Below are 19,040 nucleotides of genomic sequence, written 5' to 3'. Positions count from 1 at the left end.
GGTGATCCTGAGAAAGAGAAGGAGCCGAAAGAAGGGCAGGAGGAAGGGCTGAAGGAAGTGGGCGAGTCCGAGGGCGAGAGGAAGACAAAGGTGGAGCGAGACATCGGTGAGGGCAACCTCTCCACCGCCGCTGCCGCTGCCCTGGCCGCTGCCGCAGTCAAGGCCAAGGTAAGGGCGGCCCGCGGGGCAGAGGCTGCCCACCCCTCTGACGCCCTTCCTGCCCCGCTCCTGAAAAGCGTTGGCTGTTCCTTCCTTCTTTATCCCGACTGAGGTAGTCATCTCAGTCTCATCACTGGCTCTTTCCAGCCCTTGGATTTCTTTGGCTTGTCTTTATAAGTTACACTGTTCTGAGTTGCGACCCCAGCTCTTCCTTCTTAGGGCTGCCAGCCCCCGCCCTTCCCTCTTTCCCCAATATCTGCAGCTGACCCCCTGGCTGACCCTGTCACGCTCCTTGCCTAGCATTTGGCTGCTGTTGAGGAGAGGAAGATCAAGTCTTTGGTGGCCCTGTTGGTGGAGACCCAGATGAAGAAACTAGAGATCAAACTCCGCCATTTTGAGGAGCTGGAAACGATAATGGACCGGGAGCGAGAAGCAGTGAGTAGTGTCCAATCAGGGGCCAGCAGACGCCTGGGCTTGGGGGTCCTGAGGCTGACAGGACATCACAGGCCAGGGGAGAAGGGCGGGGAGCCTCGCAGCTGAGACCCACGGGTGGGCCGCTGATGAGGCCTCCGGCCGCTGCGTCTCGCGGTCTCGCAGCAAAGCTTGCCTCTTACTAGCGTCTCATAAAGCCGAGCGACTGGATGGATTTAAGAGATGACAAGAGACCAGGGAAGTCAATTTGGGGAATGGAAAGGACAGACAAGTATGGATTCAGTTTCCTTGAGGGCTTAAAAAGAAATAGAAAGCCGGGCGGTGGTGGCGCACGCCTTTAATCCCAGCACTCGGGAGGCAGAGCCAGGCAGATCTCTGTGAGTTTGAGGCCAGCCTGGTCTACTGAGTGAGATCCAGGAAAGGCGCAAAGCTACACAGAGAAACCCTGTCTCGAAAAACCAAAAAAAAAAAAAAAAAGAAAAAAGAAAAGAAGTAGAAGATGAGGACTCTGCTCTCAGAAACATTAAGTACGCAATAGGAGATATTAAAAAAAAAAAAGATATCAGAAACAGTTAACAATGCTTAAACTACCCAGAAAATTCATATTAAGAGATTTTTCTAGGGGATAGAGTGGTGTAGCATTTGGGAACAGACTAATCTTCCAAAAGACCCACGTCAGCCCCTAAGGGGCCTTTCATGGACACCACACTCACATGCATATATACCCCCCCACAGACACGTGTACATGCATATCATTAAAAAAAGCTTTAAAATTTTTTAGCTGGTGTGGTGGCACACACCTTTAGTCCTAGCACTAAAGGGCGCAGGCAGATCTCTGAGTTCCAGGCCAGCCTGGTCTACAGAGTGAGTTCCAGGACAGGTTCTAAAGCTACACAGAGAAACCCTGTCTTGGGAATGAATGAATGAATAGATAGATGAATGAATAGATAGGTAGATAGATAGATAGATAGATAGATAGATAGATAGATAGATAGATAGATAGATAACCCTGTCGGGAATAAATAAATAAACAAATAAATAAAAATAAAAATAAGTGCTGAGAGATTCAGAATAAAATCAAAATTCAGAGGCCATTCAATCCATCTGGGATGGCTCCCTAAGAACAGTAAGTTTTTAGCTGATTTTGAAGGAAGAGAACTTGAGTTGGTAGGAACCGGCAGCATTTTCAGAACATAGTAATCACAAGTTCAGAGTTTGGGGTTGAAATGAGCCGGAACCACACCAGACGCACTCCAGTGCAGCGGGGGACCATACGGATAGTGGGAGCCGTGGCGGTCTTAGAATCTGGGAAGAGTGAGGTGCTTGAGAGATCAGGTATTTCCAAAAGAAAAAGTGGGGGGCAAGGCACTTGCCCAGGGATCTCCTGGAGCCTGGTAACAGTGTTCCATCGGCATCGGCAGCTGGAGTACCAGAGGCAGCAGCTCCTGGCCGACCGGCAGGCCTTCCACATGGAGCAGCTGAAGTACGCGGAGATGAGGGCCAGGCAGCAGCACTTCCAGCAGATGCACCAGCAGCAGCAACAGCAGCAGCAGCAGCCGCCGCCACCGCCCACCCTGCCCCCAGGCTCCCAGCCCATACCCCCAGCCGGGGCCGCTGGGCCACCCCCAGCCCATGGTCTAGCTGTGGCTTCAGCAGCGGTGGCCCCTGCCCCTGCTGGCGGAGGGGCCCCTCCGGGAAGCTTGGGCCCTTCTGAACAGATCGGGCAAGCAGGGTCAACGGCAGGGCCACAGCAGCCACAAGCAGCTGGAGCCCCCCAGCCTGGGGCAGTCCCACCAGGGGTACCCCCCCCTGGACCCCATGGTGAGTATGGGTTCTGAGTGTTGGTGGCTGTAGGGAGCCAGGCAGATGTGGTTCCTGTGAAGGGAATACCTGATGGGCCTGGAGACGAGAGTTGGTTGCAGTTCCTACACATGGCCCCACTATATTATGTCCCCAAACCAGCAGGGATATCTGGAGTTTTATTCCAAGAATTTGCCACGTATTCCAGTGCCAGGAAAGGGAGGGTGTGGCCAGCTAGTGGTTAGTGAAGCTTGAGCTGGCGTATAAGATTTTACTCTTCCCACCTCTTCGTTCTCTTTATTCCTAGGCCCCTCACCGTTCCCCAACCAACAAACTCCTCCCTCAATGATGCCAGGGGCAGTGCCAGGCAGCGGGCACCCAGGCGTGGCGGGTAATGCTCCTTTGGGTTTGCCTTTTGGCATGCCGCCTCCTCCTCCTCCTGCTGCTCCATCCATCATCCCATTTGGTAGTCTAGCTGACTCCATTAGTATTAACCTCCCCCCTCCTCCTAACCTGCATGGGCATCACCACCACCTCCCGTTTGGCCCGGGCACGACCCCCCCACCTAACCTGCCTGTGTCCATGGCGAACCCTCTACATCCTAACCTGCCGGCGACCACCACCATGCCATCTTCCTTGCCTCTCGGGCCGGGGCTCGGATCCGCCGCAGCCCAGAGCCCTGCCATTGTGGCGGCTGTTCAGGGCAACCTCCTGCCCAGTGCCAGCCCACTGCCAGGTGAGAAGGGGCCAGGAGGGGAAAGGGTGAGGGAGAGGGTGCCCCAGGGTGCGAGGGCGGGCGAGAGGGGGAAGGGTTAAGACGCCAGAGCTCCACAACGGTTTCCAGCACTCCGGCAAAACTAGACCCAGGAGGAAGGGCCTCTCTGGCTGTCCTCCATTTCCCCATTTGGCAGCTGCCACCTCTGGGATGACGTTGGGGCCTTTCACTGGTGGGTCCTGGAGGAGTCCGGTGGCACAGAGGACCTCAGTTGTGAACCTGGAAACTAGCTACCCATTTGCATGACGATGGCGTTCCTTTGCTTGTTCCCATCACATTCAGATGCCCCCATTTAGAGTCCTTGGGGGCAGGAGGATGGTTTGGGATGTAAGATTTTCCCAGCGCCAGGTGAAAAGGGTATTGGGGGGAAAAGAAGTTAAACAGAGTGGGTACCTCATTCATCTACCCACCCACTGCATGCCATGCCCAGTTCTGTTTGTGTGTGGAGCCTGGGGCTGGATCCATCTCTCTGCTTGCTCCAGCTCATTTACCTTCCTTTTCTCCACAGACCCAGGCACCCCCCTGCCTCCAGACCCCACAGCTCCGAGCCCAGGCACAGTCACCCCTGTGCCACCTCCACAGTGAGGAGCCAGCCAGCCATCTCTCCCCCTCACTCCCCATGGAGATCACAGTTCCAGGAACAGCCCTTCCCCACTGCGGGACCCTCCCTCAGCCTGGAGAGTTCGTCACTACGTAAGGAAAGCTCCTGCCCCTCACCGTCCCCACCATGACCAGCAGAGGTGTGCAGTTTTAGATCCAGTTCTTAACCACGGACTTCTGACTAAAAGATGTTTCTAATGCCTGGGAGAGAGAATAGGATGCAGACGGTGCCTCAGAGGGAGGGGTAGGGAAAGATGTTTCTAGAGGTTCTACTAACCACTTCCGAGGGTTTTTACCCCCTTCAGACTCACTGCAATTTTGATAACAAGTGGATAACATGGAAACGGAGCCCTTTAAAAGGGAGGTTTTAAAAAGACACATTGGAGCCCACAAAAGATAACTCTGAGGGGGAAGGGCAGGTCTTAGGAGGAGTTCAGGTTTGAGGGTGAGCTGTGGGGGTGGAATAGGGTACCAAGCCCGCCTCCCTGAGCCCCTTGGTAGTACCGAGTCAGCTCCCCTCACCCGGTCCAGTTTATTCACGCTAATCCCTCCTGCCGCTTGTCATTGCCGCTGTTCCAGGCCAGCCCAGCTCAGCCAATGACCTTCCCCTCTGGATGTCAGCGTTGTGTTTGTTTTTAAAAGTCACCTGCTTTAGTTGATGTCAGCCTATGTGTGTTTGGTGGGGAAGTGTATCTTGGGGGGATTCCGTGGTAGGTGTTAGGGGAAGCAAGGGCCACAGTTGGGGCTGTTCTTCCCGCTTCCCTGGTTGTGTCTGTGAGTGCTGGGAAGGCCAGGGAGGACCAGGGAGCTCCAAGATGGGGAGTTTGCAAACCCTGACGGTTGGAAAAGCACTTAGGACCTACTTTTGACGGCAGGACACCGCTGACTTCTGCCCTTCCCACCAAGCCCGACAGAACCTCACTGGTAGCTAGGGGTTCCCTCCCCACGTGAGGACAAGGCCGGGGTGCAGCGCAGCCTGGCTCTGCCCCCATAGTGCTCCCCACTCCAGTTCCTCCTCACCCCCCCTGGACGCAGCAGGACTCCAGGCTCCATACCCGCTTGTCCTCCTGGCCCAGGGATCTTTCCTCCGCATCTTGGCACCTTTCTTCTGTTCAGAGTTTTCTGTAAAAGTTTCTTTTCTTTGTTCTTTTCTTTCCTTTCCTTTTTTTTTTTTCTTCCTTTTTTTATAAATTAATTTGCTTTCAGTTCCATCTTGTGGATGCCTCTGTGTTCTCTTACCTGTGGCTGCTAGGCAGGGGGCGGCCTGGGCTGGGGGCAGCCTTCCTGGAGTCCCTTCCTGGATAAATGTGGACATTTGTCACAGGCCCATGGTGTCATTCTCAGCCCGAAGGCAACCCAGCAATTAGGACTCACTGCAGCAGCAAACAGCAAGTCTCCCCTACTCTGAAAATCGCCCCTGACAGCACATCCCCACTGCACGGCTCTAAACCCTTCCAGACAGCGGCTACATTCCTTCCCTTATTAGGGGGAGGCAGCCCTCACCTGCTGCTCGTGTTGGCCCCAGCCCTGCAGATGTACTAATATGTCCTGGCATTTTAGTTCCAGTCAACACTGACAGGCTTTCCCACAAAGTGTTCGGTACTGAGAGGGGGGGCCCCGTCTCAGAGAAGCCCTAAGAGGCTAAGAAATTTAACTTGACACAGAACAGAACAAAAGGATACCCCCCACACACATACACAGCTAGCTCTGATCCTCTAGGGATTTGACTTCCTTCATTCCCCAAAGGGGAGCCTTTCGCTAACGAGGCCGCGGTCATTACTTCAGGCCCACTCCGCTTTCCCTAACCCTCCACTTTGAGCTTTGTCTCAGGACAGATACAGAACCTCCTCACCTCTTCCTCCCTCCCCCTGCTCAGGAAAGGAAACAGAACCAAACTAGGGCCAGGAGAGAGAACTTTATTTTGTGAAGGCAAACATCCAGAAGAGACCAGATGGGCAGGCAAGGTGCCGTGATGGGGGAAGCCTGGGAGGGGCCGCAGAGAACTCTCACTGGGCAAGGCACAGGCTCAGGATCTGCAACCACCCTCAGCCATTCAGCACCATCCGGACAAGCTCTGTGGAGAGGAGAGGTGGAGTAAGCCAGGGAAGGGCTGGGGAGGGGCGCGCCACGGGCCAGAGACTGCCAGACCATGGAGGTGGCTCGAGGAACATGCCCACAGCCACCGACCCTGGGGTCACTTTGCAGAAGGGCCCCCTTGAGTGGCCAGCTCTCTGTCCCTGGCTCCCCTCCCACCAGCTGCTAGCCCCCTCCCCACCCCACGCCGAGGAGCAAGGACACAGCAGAGGCAGCGGAGTTCTACTCCCACAGCTACTGTCAGCACTGGCGGGAGGGAAGGGCAGCTCTGGGTTAGGGTACTCCAAGCTGCCCAGCAGAGGGATGGAGAAAGAACTGTCTGTTAGAGCAGCAGAACAGGGCAGGCAGCCCAGCCCCCTTTGCCAACTCTCCATGCTCCGGGGCCAAAGATCCACCATAAGGCAAGCCTTGTCTGCAAGCTGGTGAGGTTTCTAGACACCAGCACCAAGACCCTGTAAGTCAAACCTCAGGCCGGAGAGAAGGAAGGAGTACCACACCCCCAAGCTGCCTCCCTCCCCTCCCGAGCCAGCTCCATGCAGAATCATGCCAGGAGGAAGTCAGCTGGTAGTGGACTATGGGCAGGGGCTAGAGAAGAGAGACACCAGGGGGACACTAGAGAGGCTGGGAGGAGCCGTACCCGCCCCACGGGCCCGTCACCCCGACAGGATGTGCCTCACAAATGCTGCAGGAAGGAAGAGACATTAATGGTGAAGACAAGACACAGACATGGGGGGTGGCGGGGTCAGGCAGTGGGGGGCAGACATTCTGTTTACTTCCCCTTCCTGACCCACCCGTGACCCTCCACCCCTTCCGTAATGTCAACCCCCACAGCCCCCTCCCAGGCTGGACTGGGCCTGGCCCCCGGCTCCTGGCTCCCTTTTGGAGCCAGGTCTAGGAATAAAACATTGAGGTCCTATCCTCAACGTGCCCTGAGAGACCACTTCCTCCTCAAAGACTACACAGTCCGTCCCTCACCTTCGTAGTTGATGCAGCCATTGCTGTCCTCATGCCCCGCCACCAGCATCTCCACCTCCTCCTCCGTCATCTTCTCTCCTGAGAGGAGAGAACGTTTGTACAACTGGGTGACGGGTGAGGTATGTCAGGGTGGCGGCGCAGCTCCAGAACGAGGTCACGGAGCCTTACCCAGGGTGACAAGGACGTGACGGATTTCGGCACCCATGACGGTACCGTTCCCTTCCTTGTCGAACACACGGAGGCCTTCCACATAATCCTCATAGGTTCCCTGGTCCTTGTTCTTGGCCACCGTCTGCAGCATGGGCAGGAAGTGCTCGAAGTCCAGCACCTTCACGTTCATCTCTGCCAGGCAGGAGGTCAAGTGTCAGACGTGAGAAAGCACATGTTGGGACACAAGTGAACTGAGGACTCTGGCCCGAGAGGGGAAATCTACGGGATTGGCTCTTTGGGCCCTACAAAGATAAAGGGGTGCTTTTAGCTGAACAACCATAAACCCGCAGGCATGCTAAGTTCTTAGGCTCACCATCACTCTTGGGGTTCCCCAGGACCTTGAGCACCTCGGCGTTGGTAGGGTTCTGGCCCAGGGCCCTCATCACGTCCCCACACTGGCTGTACAGGATCTTGCCATCACCTGTTCGGTCGAACAGCTGGAAGGCCTCCTTGAATTCTAAGGATGCAGAGGAACAACAGCACTGGGGATTAAGACAGTCCTCACTGCAGACCTCTGCTGCGAGTTCAGCTTTAACCATGCTGGAGAAACGAGATACCTCGCCTGTACACCCAAGGCTGCTCATAGGGATCTGTTTCTACCAACTCAAATGTCCCACATAAAGACACACGGCCTCTTCTTCCCCTTAGCACAAGGTGGTAGCCATCTGTTTATTTACACACACCCTCAGGCTGTGGCAGGCTAGGCTCTTCACTACTACACTGCCCGGTAGGAATTTGCCACCGCCCAGCTGGGTCCTGTCCATATAAGGAAGTAGCAGTGGCTAGGGACTCCAGGGTCATTCTAGCCTCCCACTTCCCACCCTTCCCCTTACGGAGATCTTATCTTCTGGGGAGGGGGCCGCTAAATCACATCCTTAGCAGACTTCCCAGTCCCCATCTTCACGAAATATCAAGTCACGGCTCTCTACACAACCCAAGCTTAAGGAGGGGACAGTTATCACAGGAGAGGCCAAAGGGGCAGGTTAGAAGATGCAGGACACAGGCGTGAAGAGACCCGACACACAAGTTGTTTCACATGCCCACACCACCAAAAACTCACCCAGAGCTTGGGGCTCAGATCTAGAGTGGAGGGGGGAGGGAGGAAGAAAGAGTGAGAAAAGAAAATGGAGGATCCGGAGAGGAGAAGGAAATCCACGGGGCACTCTCCCGGGAGTGCTCGGGAGATGACAGGCGGGGGTCAGAGGACAGATGCAGGAGGAGGGTGGCCCTCACGGTCAGGGGGGGCCTCAGCTGGGGGTCCGAGCCCGCCTACCTGCGGTCTGGTCCTCGGTGAAGTCGCACTGCTCGGAGAAGAAGGGATTGGTCAGCGCCCCGACCCCGCGAGCCGCTCTCCCGGCCTCACGAGCCGGAGCACCGCTCCGGCTGCAAGCCGAGGGCTCGCTCCCCTCCCGCGGCAGAGCCCTCGCCCTTCCAATCCCCACCTCCGGCCTCCCAGGACACGCGCTCGCCCACATCCGCCGGCTTCTCTCCCCGACCGCGGCTCCCTCCGTGCCCCCAGCCCCCCACCCCGACCCCCCCGGTACCCGGGCACGCGCGCACCATCTCGGCGGCTCGGCTCGGCAGGGCCTTTCCCGGCGGTAATGGCTCCGACTCCCGGACCCAGCCCCAGCCTTAGTACGGCCCGCGGCGCGTGACGTCACCGCAGCTTCCTCCAATGGGGATGCCGGTCTGGGCCCGTGCCGGTGACGTCACTGCATCAGTGCCGGGGCGGGAGGCCCCGCCCTCGGCCCCCGAACGCCCCGGGGCCCGCGGCCGGGAACTTTATGCAAGGCTCCCGGCTCCGAACTGCACCGAGAGCGGGCTGCGTTTGGGCCCCGGCAGGAGACAGGACTACCCACTTCCCTCCTTTCCCCTTCCTGAGAAGGAAAACAGTCGGAGACCACAGCAGGAACCATGTCTTTATTTCAGAACTCGGAGCGCCGCCTGGTGGCCGGAATGCGCGCCGAGCCGCGCGGGCGGTGGTAAGTGTCCGGTCTGCGCGTCCCGGGGGAGGGGGGGAGAAGTTGTCCAGACGACGGGAGGACGCGCTGCCTGCGCTTCTGTGCGGCGGGCCGAGGAGCCGGAGGGCTCTGGAGCTCACAGGCTCAGGATGTGCTTCAGGAAGGCTGCACGGGACGGGGTGAGGGCTTCAGAAGCTGACCCGAGGGTGGCCCCCCGGCCACACCAAGGACTCCCCGGGCCCCGGTCTGCCCCTGCCCCTGCCCCCTCACCCTCGTAGTTGATGCAGCCGTTGCTGTCCTCGTGGCCAGCCAGGACAGTCTCCACTTCCTCCTCGGTCATCTTCTCTCCTGGACCCCAAGCACAGTTAGAGCCCCCCCGCCTCCCCGGCCCAGCCACTCCGCCCCTCCCTGCCCTTTCCTTTCCATGTGGCCCACGTCCGCGGCGCCTTGGAACTGGTGAACGCTCTGACCGACAGGAAGCCAGCTGCAGGGGTTGACGTGCACGGGACCCCGCACGCACGAGTCCGGCTCGCAGCGGGGGACATGAGGCTCACACCTCACTCCCTCCGCTCTGCCCAGTGCTGGACACTTCAGCCTCTGGATGAGCGCGCCCCTCAGATTCTGCCTCCACAGCTCTTCCCAGCGCCCTCAGGACTCTCTAAGCCCATTCCAGGCTTTACCCGGCTCCTCCTGGCCCACACCCCCTTCTCCATCCCACAGTTCTGGTCCCGGCCTCACCCAGAGTGGTAAGAACATGTCTGAGCTCCGCCCCCATGACTTTGCCGTTGCCCTCTTTGTCAAAAACGCGAAGCCCCTCCAGGTAGTCCTCGTAGGTGCCTTGGTCCCGGTTCTTGGCCACTGCTTGGAGCATGGGCAGGAACGTCTCGAAGTCCACGCGTCGGGACTTCAGCTCTGGAAATTGGAGATTAGAGTTGAGAGAGAGGTCATTGAGGTGTAGGATCTAGTAGCATCCATCCCTCCCACAGTGACTGTCATCCCCTTAAGCATTCAGGATGTTTTCCTGCTGTGTTCAAAGGCTTTTGAAGCCCTGAGATCCAGCCCAGCATCCTTGGTCACCTTTACCAACGTTCTGTCATGGGAAACTGACAGTGTTGGGAGGCAGAGCGGCCAGGCACATTCAAGGCCAGCCAGAACAATTTAGTGAGACTTTTATCTGGACAGAAAAATAAAAAAGGAAGCACTGGGGACGTAGTAGAGTGTAGGACACACTCAAGATAGAAAGAGAAAACTGCTAATCCATGCGTGGTGGCTCACACCTTCAGTCCCAGCACTCGGAGGCAGACGGAGGCAGACCTCTGTGAGTTTGAGGCCAGCATGGTCTGTGTAGTGAGTCCCAGGACAGCCAGGGCTGTTAGTGCTGCTGGGTTAGAGCTGCAGGTTCGAGGGCAGCAGATGCCAGAGTGGTGTCAAGGCCACCCTGAGTGACTCAGTGAGAACCTGCCTCAGAGTAAGAGCAGGCCTGCCGCTCAGTGGTGAAGGGCTTGTCCACCACGTACGAGGCGCTGGGTTCAACTCCAGCCCCTCACATATTGGAGTGATCCCAGCACTCTGGGAGGCAGAAGACCAGAATTTAAAGTTATTCTTGGCTAGGATACTGAGACCCTGTCTTGGGGATGGGGGTGGGGGGATGGGGAAAGTCAGAAATGGAGGTCAGTTGCGCTCACTTTGGCAGCGCATATACTAAAATCGGAACGATCCTGAGATTAGCCTGGCCCCAGCACAGGGCTGACACATATTAAAAAAGAAGGGGAGCTCAGTGTCCCAGGGCAGAACCCTGTATTCAGTCTCCAACACCAAGAAAAGAAAACGGAAAGAAAGCCCACGTATTCCAAGGTTCCTCTCACCATCACCCTTAGGGTTCCCCAGGACCTTGAGCACCTCGGCGTTGGTAGGGTTCTGGCCCAGGGCCCTCATCAGGTCCCCACACTGGCTGTACAGGATCTTGCCGTCACCTGTTCGGTCGAACAGCTCAAAGGCCTCTCTGAACTCTGAGATGTAAGGAGAAGGCAATGTTGACCAGGGCCCCCATCGCCTCCAGACATGAGGGAAGTTTCCTTCGGAAATTACGTGCTAGGGCTGGGCAGAGCACTGTGTGCTACAGCTGGACCAAACCAGGGAGGAAGACTGGACGTGTGGGAGGGTTCAAGGTCAGGACTGTAGTTAAGAGAACAGAGAATCTGACCAGGGTTTGGGATAGGACAATGGGGCTTAGGAAACGGCTTCTCCTCACCCTCCAGCTGGTCCTTGTTAAACTCGATCTGTAGGGGGAAAAAGAGCAAGTGAGGAGAGCTGACAGGGCCTTTTCCATCCCTCTCTCGCTCTCCCAGCCCGCTGGCAGCCACTTGTGGGGAGGGGCCCAGAGGGGTGAGGCTGGGAGCCCCGCCACTTCAGTCCATTCCCTGCTCTGGGCCTTGGGAGAATCCCAAGAGGAATTATAGGGGGGAGGGTTTCCTGGGAACAGGGTTAATCCCACACCACCTGTTCCCCTCCCTCCACTGCCCTGAGTCCTGCATCCCTCACATAATTGGGGGCTGAACAAAGGCTAAATTTACCCTGCCCCCAGCTGTGATTGTCTAACAAGCCGTCCTCTTCGGTCCCCCCTGAAGTTCAGAGATGTGGCCTTTTGAGTTAAACAGCTAGCCAGGGGCAGATAGCAGCTCTCTCCCTTCACCTTGAAACTGGCCTGGCCTAGGATCCCCCAATCTCATTATATTGTTCATTCATTCCCTACCACCACCACCACCCCCCCCCACACACATATTCCCTAGTCCCCCAGACTGTATAGCATCCGTGAGCCACCCCTTCCAAATTCCCACTTTGCTGGCACTCACCACCACTTTGGAGAGGTCAACCGGGGGCTCCTGGGTTTTGGCCGGGGTCTGGGGGGCAGATGGCTCAGGCTTGGTCTTGGCTGGAGGGGTCCCTGCTGTAGGCTTGGCAGCAGGCTTGGAGATGGAGGGCCCTGCTGGTTTCTTCACAGGAACATCTTTCTTGGGAGGCATGATGTCAGGTGGCCAAAGGACAGTGTGCGGATGGGGGCACCCATCTCTGTTTAAATAGGCAGGGAGTCTGGGATGTCAAGGGGCGGGGGCAGGGGCAGGGGCAGGGAGCCAGCTGGCGGTGGCAAGGGTGAGGGACAGGAGAGTTGTGCCTGTCTGCCTCCACTCCCCTGGCCTCCTGTAGTCCAGGACTCCTGCCCCAAAGTTTTCCTCCCTCTACTGCTCCTCCCCCAAAGCTGGCCAGAATATTGTTTCCTTTAAGGGTAGGGGGAAGAAACAGGAGACTTCTCAACCTCCCGGGTAAGAATAGGATGCTTGCCAGTGATACTGAGATAGGAGCGTGGGGGCGGGGGGGGGGGGGGGGGGGGGGCTGGACAAACGAAAAACCGGCATTAGCTTTAGACTGTAGAGGGCCCAGGCAATGGAAGGATTTGGCGATGGGGGGGGGGGGGACTGGCCAGTATAGGAGCCTAGTGGGAAGTGGGAAATTTTTAAATAAGTTCTGGAAACAGTAAAGGGTGGTGGCCGGGCGGTGGTGGCGTACGCCTTTAACCCCAGCACTCGGGAAAACAGAGGCAGGCGGATCTCTGTGAGTTCGAGGCCAGCCTGGTCTAGAGTGAGTTCCAGGACAGCCAGGGCTGCTATACAGAGAAATGATGTCTCGAAAAACAACAACAAAAAAGGTGGTGAGGTCTTTCCCCTCTCTTCTGCCCATTCCCATAGTTAATGATCATTAGAACACGTAGACCCTGGGCCCTCACCTACCCCCAACCTGGAACTATGCACAGCAACCAGAACATGACTTCTGCACCTAGTGCTGATTTAGGGGTGCAGGTGTAGACAAGGTTTAGGTTTAACATCTGCCACACATACTTCCAGAGAAAGAACGTTTTTTCCCACAAGGTACTGTTGTTAATCAAATCAGACAAAAGGCTAGGATGCCTAATGAGCTTGGAGGGAACCCACACACACAGACACACACGCACACAGAGGAAGGGAGGGCTATGGGAGACAAACCCGAGCCTAGATGCTCTGATCCGAAAGGTTACAGGATCTCCTACGGGTTTCATGGGTATTCCCACACCCCAATTAGGAGCATAATAAAAAACAGAGCCCAGCTTTGATTCACAAACCTTGCTGGAAGCTGTGGCAAAGAGAAGAGGTGTTTGGGAGCTAGAAGGAGGTCCTGGCCCCTCTATTCTCCGAGAAAGAAGATTTAGGTAGCATTCTGAGAGACTGGTCATTCCAGTTAGGCCCTGGGGATCTGGGAGTGATCGTGTGTCTCAAAGGGCGTCAGAATCTTTTCACTGCAAATTGCCCCATTTTTTTGGAAAATAAGAAATCCTTCTGCAGACAACACACCTGTTTCTCTTATTCGCACTCCTAAACCTCAAGAGGGAAATGGCCCACCCAACCCTGCAAAACTCACCTTGCCGGATGCGAGGAAGGGGCGGGGGAGGGGGGGGGCGAAACGCAGGGCTGCTCCGGGCCCTGAAGGGTTAACGGCGGAGCATGCCGGGAGTCGTAGTCCCTGCGCGCTCCCTGGCTCTCCGGAAACCTTTTCTCCAGCGGTGGGAGGTGGCGGTCACTTCCGGCCTGCGGTGGCGGTTGGTGACTCAGGCTCCGCCGTGGTGCGCGGGTTCCGGAACCGGGAGAGCTTGAGGCGTCCCCGCCCCTGGGTCCAGGGCTGCGGGCCCGCGGGGCGGGGCGGGGCGGCGGCTGCACCGCGCTGCACTGCATTGCTTGCCCTTCCTCCCTGCTTAGCTGCGGGGTGCCGAGCCCGCGGGCGGGGTGCTGTGGCTGGAAGCAGTAACTTGCAAAGTTCTGAGTTTTCTTTTTTTCCCTTTTCATGTTTACGTTTGGTCTCAGGAAGCCGGTCCCTGACGTTAAGGTGTTTAGGTTTGCAGTTGAGCCTGGTGGCCATCTGCCCCGGACTCTAAGGCGTGCAGGCTTCCGGGGAGGCCGGTGCACCGCGGTCTCCCCCGGGTGCTCAGAGATGCCCTCGAAATGCAGCGCCGGGCCCTGCAGCCCTTCCCTTCCAGACCCCAGTGCCCAGCCCGAGCGCTCGCCCTCCCTCCCGGGCGTTCACCGGAGCTCTGGGTGCAGAGCGGGCACCGGACCACCGTCCCGGGCCAGATGAGTAAATACTCTGGCCGGGTGCCCCGTACGAGAGCTTGTGAAAGCGAGTGGACCAGAAATAGCTCAGGGTAGAAAGCTCCCAGCGGCGACGTAGGGAGAAGGAGGCGCGAGCCAACTTGGTGGCCAGAAACGCACTTTCCCGGGCTGGAGAAAGCTCCGAAAAGTAAGGTCTGTAGGGGTGCTGGGGACAGGGGTGCTGGGGACGTAGCTCAGTTGGTAAGAGTGTTTGCTTACCAAGCTCAAAGCTCTGGGTCCCGGCACTCAGAGAGGTGGAGGCAGGAAGAATCAGGTGTCGTTGACCTTACGTCCAGAGTTCAAGCCAGCCTGGGCTACCCGGGATACAGTCCCAGAAAAGAGAAAGGAAAAAACAAATTAACGTGATATAGGAAACAGTATTCCTAGGCTCTGCTCCTGAGACTGGGGAGTGAGTGACCTCTCCGGGGTCACTTTCCGTGGAGGTGATAAAAGAGTTTGGGCTCGACCAGCCTGTACTCTCATTTGGCCCTCCCATAATTAGACATGTTAACATTTTTAAGGTTTGTTTCTCTATTTATTTATTGAGGCAGGGTCTCTCTACATAGCCCTGACTGTCCTGGGACTCACTGTGTACACTCTCAAGTGCTGAGATTAAAGGCCTGTGTCACCATGTGCCCAAGATTTTATTTTTACGAGTGAGTGTTTTGCCTCCGTGTGTGTGTGTGTGTGTGTGTGTGTGTGTGTGTGTGTGCACCATGTGCAAGCCTGGTGCCTGGGGAGGGCACCGACCGCATTGGATCCCTTGGAACCGGAGTTATGGAAAGTTGGACACCACTGTGTGGGTGTGCGGTGCTCTTCACTGTGGAGACATTTCCCCTGTTCACATGTGTAAGACAGAATGGAGTGTAAGTGCTGCAAACACGTCAAGGAAGCTTTACTTCCCAGGGTTAGGATTTCTGTTTCACTTTAGTGTGTGTGTTTTGAGACGGTCTGACATCACCCAGTCTTGCCTGAACTCCTGAACCTCCTGCCTCTGCCTCTGGGTGCCGAAAGGCCTGAGCTGTGCCCCCACGTCCAACATCCCCTTGTTTGACATTTTTGGAGGATTAAGAGGTGTGAAAAGGCCCAGCGGCAGTGGCGCACACCTTTAATCCCAGCACTCGGGAGGCAGAGCCAGGCGGATCTCAGTGAGTTCGAGGCCAGCCTGGTCTACCAAGTGAGTCCCAGGAAAGGCGCAAAGCTACACAGAGAAACCCTGTCTCGAAAAACCAAAAAAAAAAAAAAAAAAAAAGAGGTGTGAAAAGATGAAGAGGGAGAAGGAATACATTAATCATAAATAGTTACAAGACAATTTAGAAAAGGCCACATTGTAGACGGCTTGTTAGCTCATAACTTGTACTGAGGTTGGTTTTTTTCAAGCGTTAGGAATAGACCCCAGAGCCTCACCAAGACTGTAGCCATGTGTCACTGTGCTCACTTTATTCTAATGTTAGTTTCAATATAATTCAAATATACACTTCCAAAGAAAAAAGGACATATTAAAAATCCAGTCGGGAGACTGAGGATTTAGCTCTGTGTACAAGGGACGTGGGCGTTAGGAGAGCAGCTCTCTTGGACCGGGAACATAGCTCCATTGATAGTGTTTCCCTGGCATTCACAAGGTCCTGGATTAAGTGCCAGTGCCAGACAAAGTGGGCATGGCGGCACACACGGAATTCAGGAGGTGGAGCCAGAATTAGACGTTCAGAGTCAGCCTCCGCTGTGTCGTCAGGGTCCAGCCTGAAGCACATGAAGACCTCGCCTTACACCAATGAAGCAGACACAGTACCTTCATGGAAGAACAAACAGGTATCAGAGAGTCTACCTCCAAAAACAAGAGAAAAAAAGGCGGAGGTAGAGCTTAGCGGTAGGACAAGGGTCTACAGTGTTTCAGGTTTTAGGGTCAGTCTCCATCACATTCAAAAAAGAAAGACTTTGTTTTGAGGCAAGGTCTCTCGAAGCCCACCCTGTGCTCTTGGATACGTATCCTGTGTGACTTCTTTTGTTTTCTGTTTGTTTTCTATGGTCTCACTGGCTGGTCTGGAACTCACAAGGATCCCTGAAAGGAAAGAAGTCTTGATGGATGCAGAGTAGTACATCATTTCAGAAGCTCAAGTAGCTGCTGTTCACCCCACACAGCGGCTAATGTGTGGAGATGGACAAGAGCTTAGGTAGAGAGTCTACTCATTTTCTGAGTCAACAGAAAAAAAAAATGTTAGCAAAGATAAGTGTTCTGGCTCCTTTCTATGTTAACCTGAGACAAATTAGAGTCATCGGAGAGGAGGGAACTGCACCTGAGAAAATGATGGGCTGTGGGCAAGCCTGTCGGGCATTTTCTTAATTACTGATTAGTGGGAGATGGCCCAGCCCATTGTGGGTGGTGCCATCCCTGGGCTGGTGGTCCTGGATTCTATAAGAAAGCAGGCTGAGCAAGCCATGGGGAGCAAGTCAGTAAGCAGCACCCCTCCATGGCCTCTGCATCAGCTCCTGCCTCCAGGTTCCTGCCCTGCTTGAGTTCCTGCCCTGACTTCCTTCGGTGACGGACCGATACCTGGAAATGTAAGCAAAACAAACTCTTCCATCTCCAATCTGCTTTTCGTCATGGTGTTTCATCGCAGTAGTAAAAAGCCTAAGACGGGAACTGTTACCAGGATTGTGGGCTGGATCCCTGACAGACCTGACTGAGAGTGTGTGTTTGATGTTGGTGGACCGTGGTGACATTTGGGCACTGGGCTGGAAGAGCACTGAGTGCTCAGAGCTCAGAGGGCTGTTCTGTGGGAGCTTGAAAGACAGAAATATCAAGGGCAGTGCAGAACGCAGGGGCCTGGCTTGTGAAGTTCAGAGGGAAGCAAAGACTGCCGGCCTCTTGTGTGAAGAATCTGCTATCCGGTCGGCAGGAGCTGAAGGATCAGCTGCGATTCACAAGAGGCCAGCGCCACTAAAGGAAAACCTTTGTTTTTCTGGGAAGTTGATGCTGGTCAGCTGGGGCTGAAGAACCAGCTGTGATTTATTGAGGTGAAATCTTTTGGAAAGTGTTTCCCCCGAGTTAGCAAGCTGTGTTCCAGAGGCAGGCAAGGTTGAGACTCATGCTGGCCGCGAACTTGGTAGTGTAAGAGTCCACCCAACTGAGACTGCTTTGAAGGCATGAAAGGCTCACACAGGAGCATCTGAGGCTTGGCGCTGTGGCAGGCTGGAGAAGAGAGCCCAGGGAGGCTATTCGTGAAAGCGCGGCCCAGCTGCAGCAGAAGACCCCAGCATTTTGTAGGTGCCAGTGCCAGGGGATGACCACCAAGAACAGCAGCAGCTGCAGGGTGGAACCAGCCTGAGCCCAGAAGACAAGGTGCGTGCTGAAGAGGGTGGAGCCAGAGAAGGGACACAAGCCTTTGGGGAGAGTCCAGATTGGAGGGAATCCCATCCCAGCATTGGATACCGAGTTCTGAGGCTGAGTTGTTGGAATTTGGTTTTGCTTTATTCAGGTTGTAACTGTAAACTGGTTGGTCTTGAGGTAAGAAAGTAACTTGTTTTTGTTTTTTGAGATAGTGTTTCTTTGTGTAATCCTGGCTGTCCTGGACTGGCTCTGTAGACCAGGCTGGCCTGCAACTCAGAAATCCGCCTGCCTCTGCCTCCTAAGCGCTGGGATTAAAGATGTGTGCCACCACCACCTGGTGCTGTGGGATGTTCTGTATGGCAAATGTGTTGCTCTGATTGGTCAATAAATAAAATACTGATTGGCCAGTGGCCAGGCAGGAAGTATAGGCAAGACTAACAGGAGAAAAGAAAGACCAGGAAGGCAGAAGGAGTCACTGCCAGCCGCCACCAGGACAAGCAGCATGTGAAGATGCCAGTAAGCCACAAGCCACGTGGCAAGGTATAGATTTATGAAAATGGATTAATTTAAGCTATAAGAACAGTCAGCAAGAGGCCTGCCATGGCCATACAGTTTGTAAGCAATATAAGTCTCTGTGTTTACTTGGTTGGGTCTGAGCAGCTGTGGGACTGGCGGGTGACAGAGATTTGTCCTGACTGTGGGCAAAGCAGGAAAACTCTAGCAACAACCTGGTTTAATTTTTTTATTTTATAGGAACCCACAGTTGATCAATTTTGAATATTTTAAATAGACTTTGACTTCTACTGTTTGAATTTTTTTAAGATTTATTTATTTTTATGTGCATTGGTGCTTTGCCTGCATATGTCTGTGTGAGGGTGTCAAATCCCCTAGAACTGGAGCGACAGATGTGAGCTGCCATGTAGGTGCTGGGAATTGAACCCAGGTCCTCTGGAAGATCACCCAGTGTTCTTACCACCTGAGTCTTCTCTAAGGCCCTAATGTTTGAATTTTTTTTAAAGATTTATTATGTATACAGTGTTCTGCCTACATGTATGCTTGCATGTCAGAAGAGGGCACCAGATCTCATTACAGGTGGCTGTGAGCCACCATGTGGTTGCTGGGAATTGAACTCAGGACCTCTGGAAGGGCAGCGAGTGCTCTTAACCTCTGAGCCATCTCTCCAGCCTCTAATGTTTGAATTTTTAAAGTCTTCTGGGACTTTTAAATTTTGGGATTTTTATATTGTAATGTTGATATTCATGTGTGATCTTGCAAATGAACAAAAAGGGAAGGGTTATGGCTTAATAGTGATGTGTTTGTGTGTCAAGTTGACAAGGATCCATCATCTTGGGTCTGATGTCACCCTAACGCAAGGTGTCATTTGAGACATGGGAACCTCGGTTGAGAAAATGCCTCCACCAGATGGGAAAGTCTGTAGGACATTTTCTTAGTGATCGACGTTGGAGGGCCCAGCCCACTGAGGGTGGTGCCATCCCTGGGCTGGTGGTCCTGGGTTCTCTAGGAAAGCAGGC

The 19,040-nt window shown here is 55.0% G+C and overlaps 3 protein-coding genes and 1 non-coding gene across 13 annotated transcripts in view; 2 read left to right on the top strand and 2 right to left on the bottom strand.

Moving 5' to 3' along the window:
• The window catches only part of Smarcc2 (SWI/SNF related BAF chromatin remodeling complex subunit C2), a 31,080-nt gene extending 26,103 nt beyond the window's left edge, over window positions 1-4,977 (top strand). For 4 of the 8 annotated variants that reach the window (XM_076553981.1, XM_076553980.1, XM_076553979.1 and 1 more), the window contains 5 exons: window positions 2-168; window positions 460-594; window positions 2,013-2,412; window positions 2,699-2,782; window positions 3,675-4,977. In XM_076553981.1, the coding sequence (XP_076410096.1) occupies window positions 2-168; window positions 460-594; window positions 2,013-2,412; window positions 2,699-2,782; window positions 3,675-3,751 (863 nt within the window). In that variant the 3' untranslated portion in view covers window positions 3,752-4,977. Of the gene's footprint in view, window position 1; window positions 169-459; window positions 595-2,012; window positions 2,413-2,698; window positions 3,128-3,674 lie in introns of all 8 variants that reach the window. The other 4 variants (XM_076553977.1, XM_076553976.1, XM_076553975.1 and 1 more) reach the window with 1 other exon arrangement.
• A 685-nt stretch (window positions 4,978-5,662) lies between these two features.
• On the bottom strand, window positions 5,663-8,747 carry Myl6 (myosin light chain 6). Of its 2 annotated transcripts, XM_076553983.1 has the most exons (7): window positions 8,606-8,747; window positions 8,319-8,346; window positions 7,359-7,502; window positions 7,004-7,177; window positions 6,836-6,913; window positions 6,498-6,542; window positions 5,663-5,840 (listed from the first exon to the last, which is right to left on the bottom strand). In XM_076553983.1, the coding sequence occupies exons 1-6, from the start codon at window positions 8,606-8,608 to the stop codon at window positions 6,514-6,516; spliced, it is 456 nt and encodes a 151-aa protein (XP_076410098.1). In that variant the 5' UTR covers window positions 8,609-8,747; the 3' UTR covers window positions 5,663-5,840; window positions 6,498-6,513. The 2 variants fall into 2 exon arrangements, with proteins under 2 accessions (XP_076410098.1, XP_042119467.1); XM_042263533.2 differs by lacking the exon at window positions 6,498-6,542.
• A 203-nt stretch (window positions 8,748-8,950) lies between these two features.
• Myl6b (myosin light chain 6B) lies at window positions 8,951-13,752 on the bottom strand. Of its 2 annotated transcripts, none has more exons than XM_006987332.4 (7): window positions 13,456-13,752; window positions 11,859-12,075; window positions 11,258-11,285; window positions 10,872-11,015; window positions 9,745-9,918; window positions 9,277-9,354; window positions 8,951-9,171 (listed from the first exon to the last, which is right to left on the bottom strand). In XM_006987332.4, exons 2-7 carry the CDS (start codon window positions 12,027-12,029, stop codon window positions 9,143-9,145), a joined length of 624 nt encoding a protein of 207 aa, XP_006987394.2. In that variant the 5' UTR covers window positions 12,030-12,075; window positions 13,456-13,752; the 3' UTR covers window positions 8,951-9,142. The 2 variants fall into 2 exon arrangements, with proteins under 2 accessions (XP_006987394.2, XP_076410097.1); XM_076553982.1 differs by lacking the exon at window positions 13,456-13,752 and adding an exon at window positions 13,160-13,276.
• On the top strand, window positions 10,684-10,788 carry LOC121823852 (U6 spliceosomal RNA). Its single transcript, XR_006065494.2, has one exon. It is a non-coding gene; the product is annotated as a U6 spliceosomal RNA (small nuclear RNA).
• Window positions 13,753-19,040: the final 5,288 nt, after the last annotated feature.

Source organism: Peromyscus maniculatus, chromosome 18, assembly GCF_049852395.1.
Source record: "Peromyscus maniculatus bairdii isolate BWxNUB_F1_BW_parent chromosome 18, HU_Pman_BW_mat_3.1, whole genome shotgun sequence".
NCBI lineage: Eukaryota > Metazoa > Chordata > Mammalia > Rodentia > Cricetidae > Peromyscus > Peromyscus maniculatus.
This window is presented reverse-complemented; position numbering and strand designations above follow the sequence as displayed.

Bases quoted from the DNA above. Each gene is read 5' to 3' on its own strand.
- Myl6 (XM_076553983.1), bottom strand. The intron at 7,503-8,318 runs GTAGGCGGGCTC...CTGCATCCTTAG, and splicing joins CACCGAGGACCAGACCGCAG to AATTCAAGGAGGCCTTCCAG. The intron at 6,543-6,835 runs GTGAGGGACGGA...TCCTTCCTGCAG, and splicing joins TGGCTGCATCAACTACGAAG to CATTTGTGAGGCACATCCTG.
- Myl6b (XM_006987332.4), bottom strand. From the start codon at position 12,029: ATGCCTCCCAAGAAAGATGTTCCTGTGAAGAAACCAGCAGGGCCCTCC. The intron at 11,016-11,257 runs GTGAGGAGAAGC...CTTACATCTCAG, and splicing joins TAACAAGGACCAGCTGGAGG to AGTTCAGAGAGGCCTTTGAG. The intron at 9,355-9,744 runs GTGAGGCCGGGA...CTTGGGGTCCAG, and splicing joins ACATGTTCTTACCACTCTGG to GAGAGAAGATGACCGAGGAG.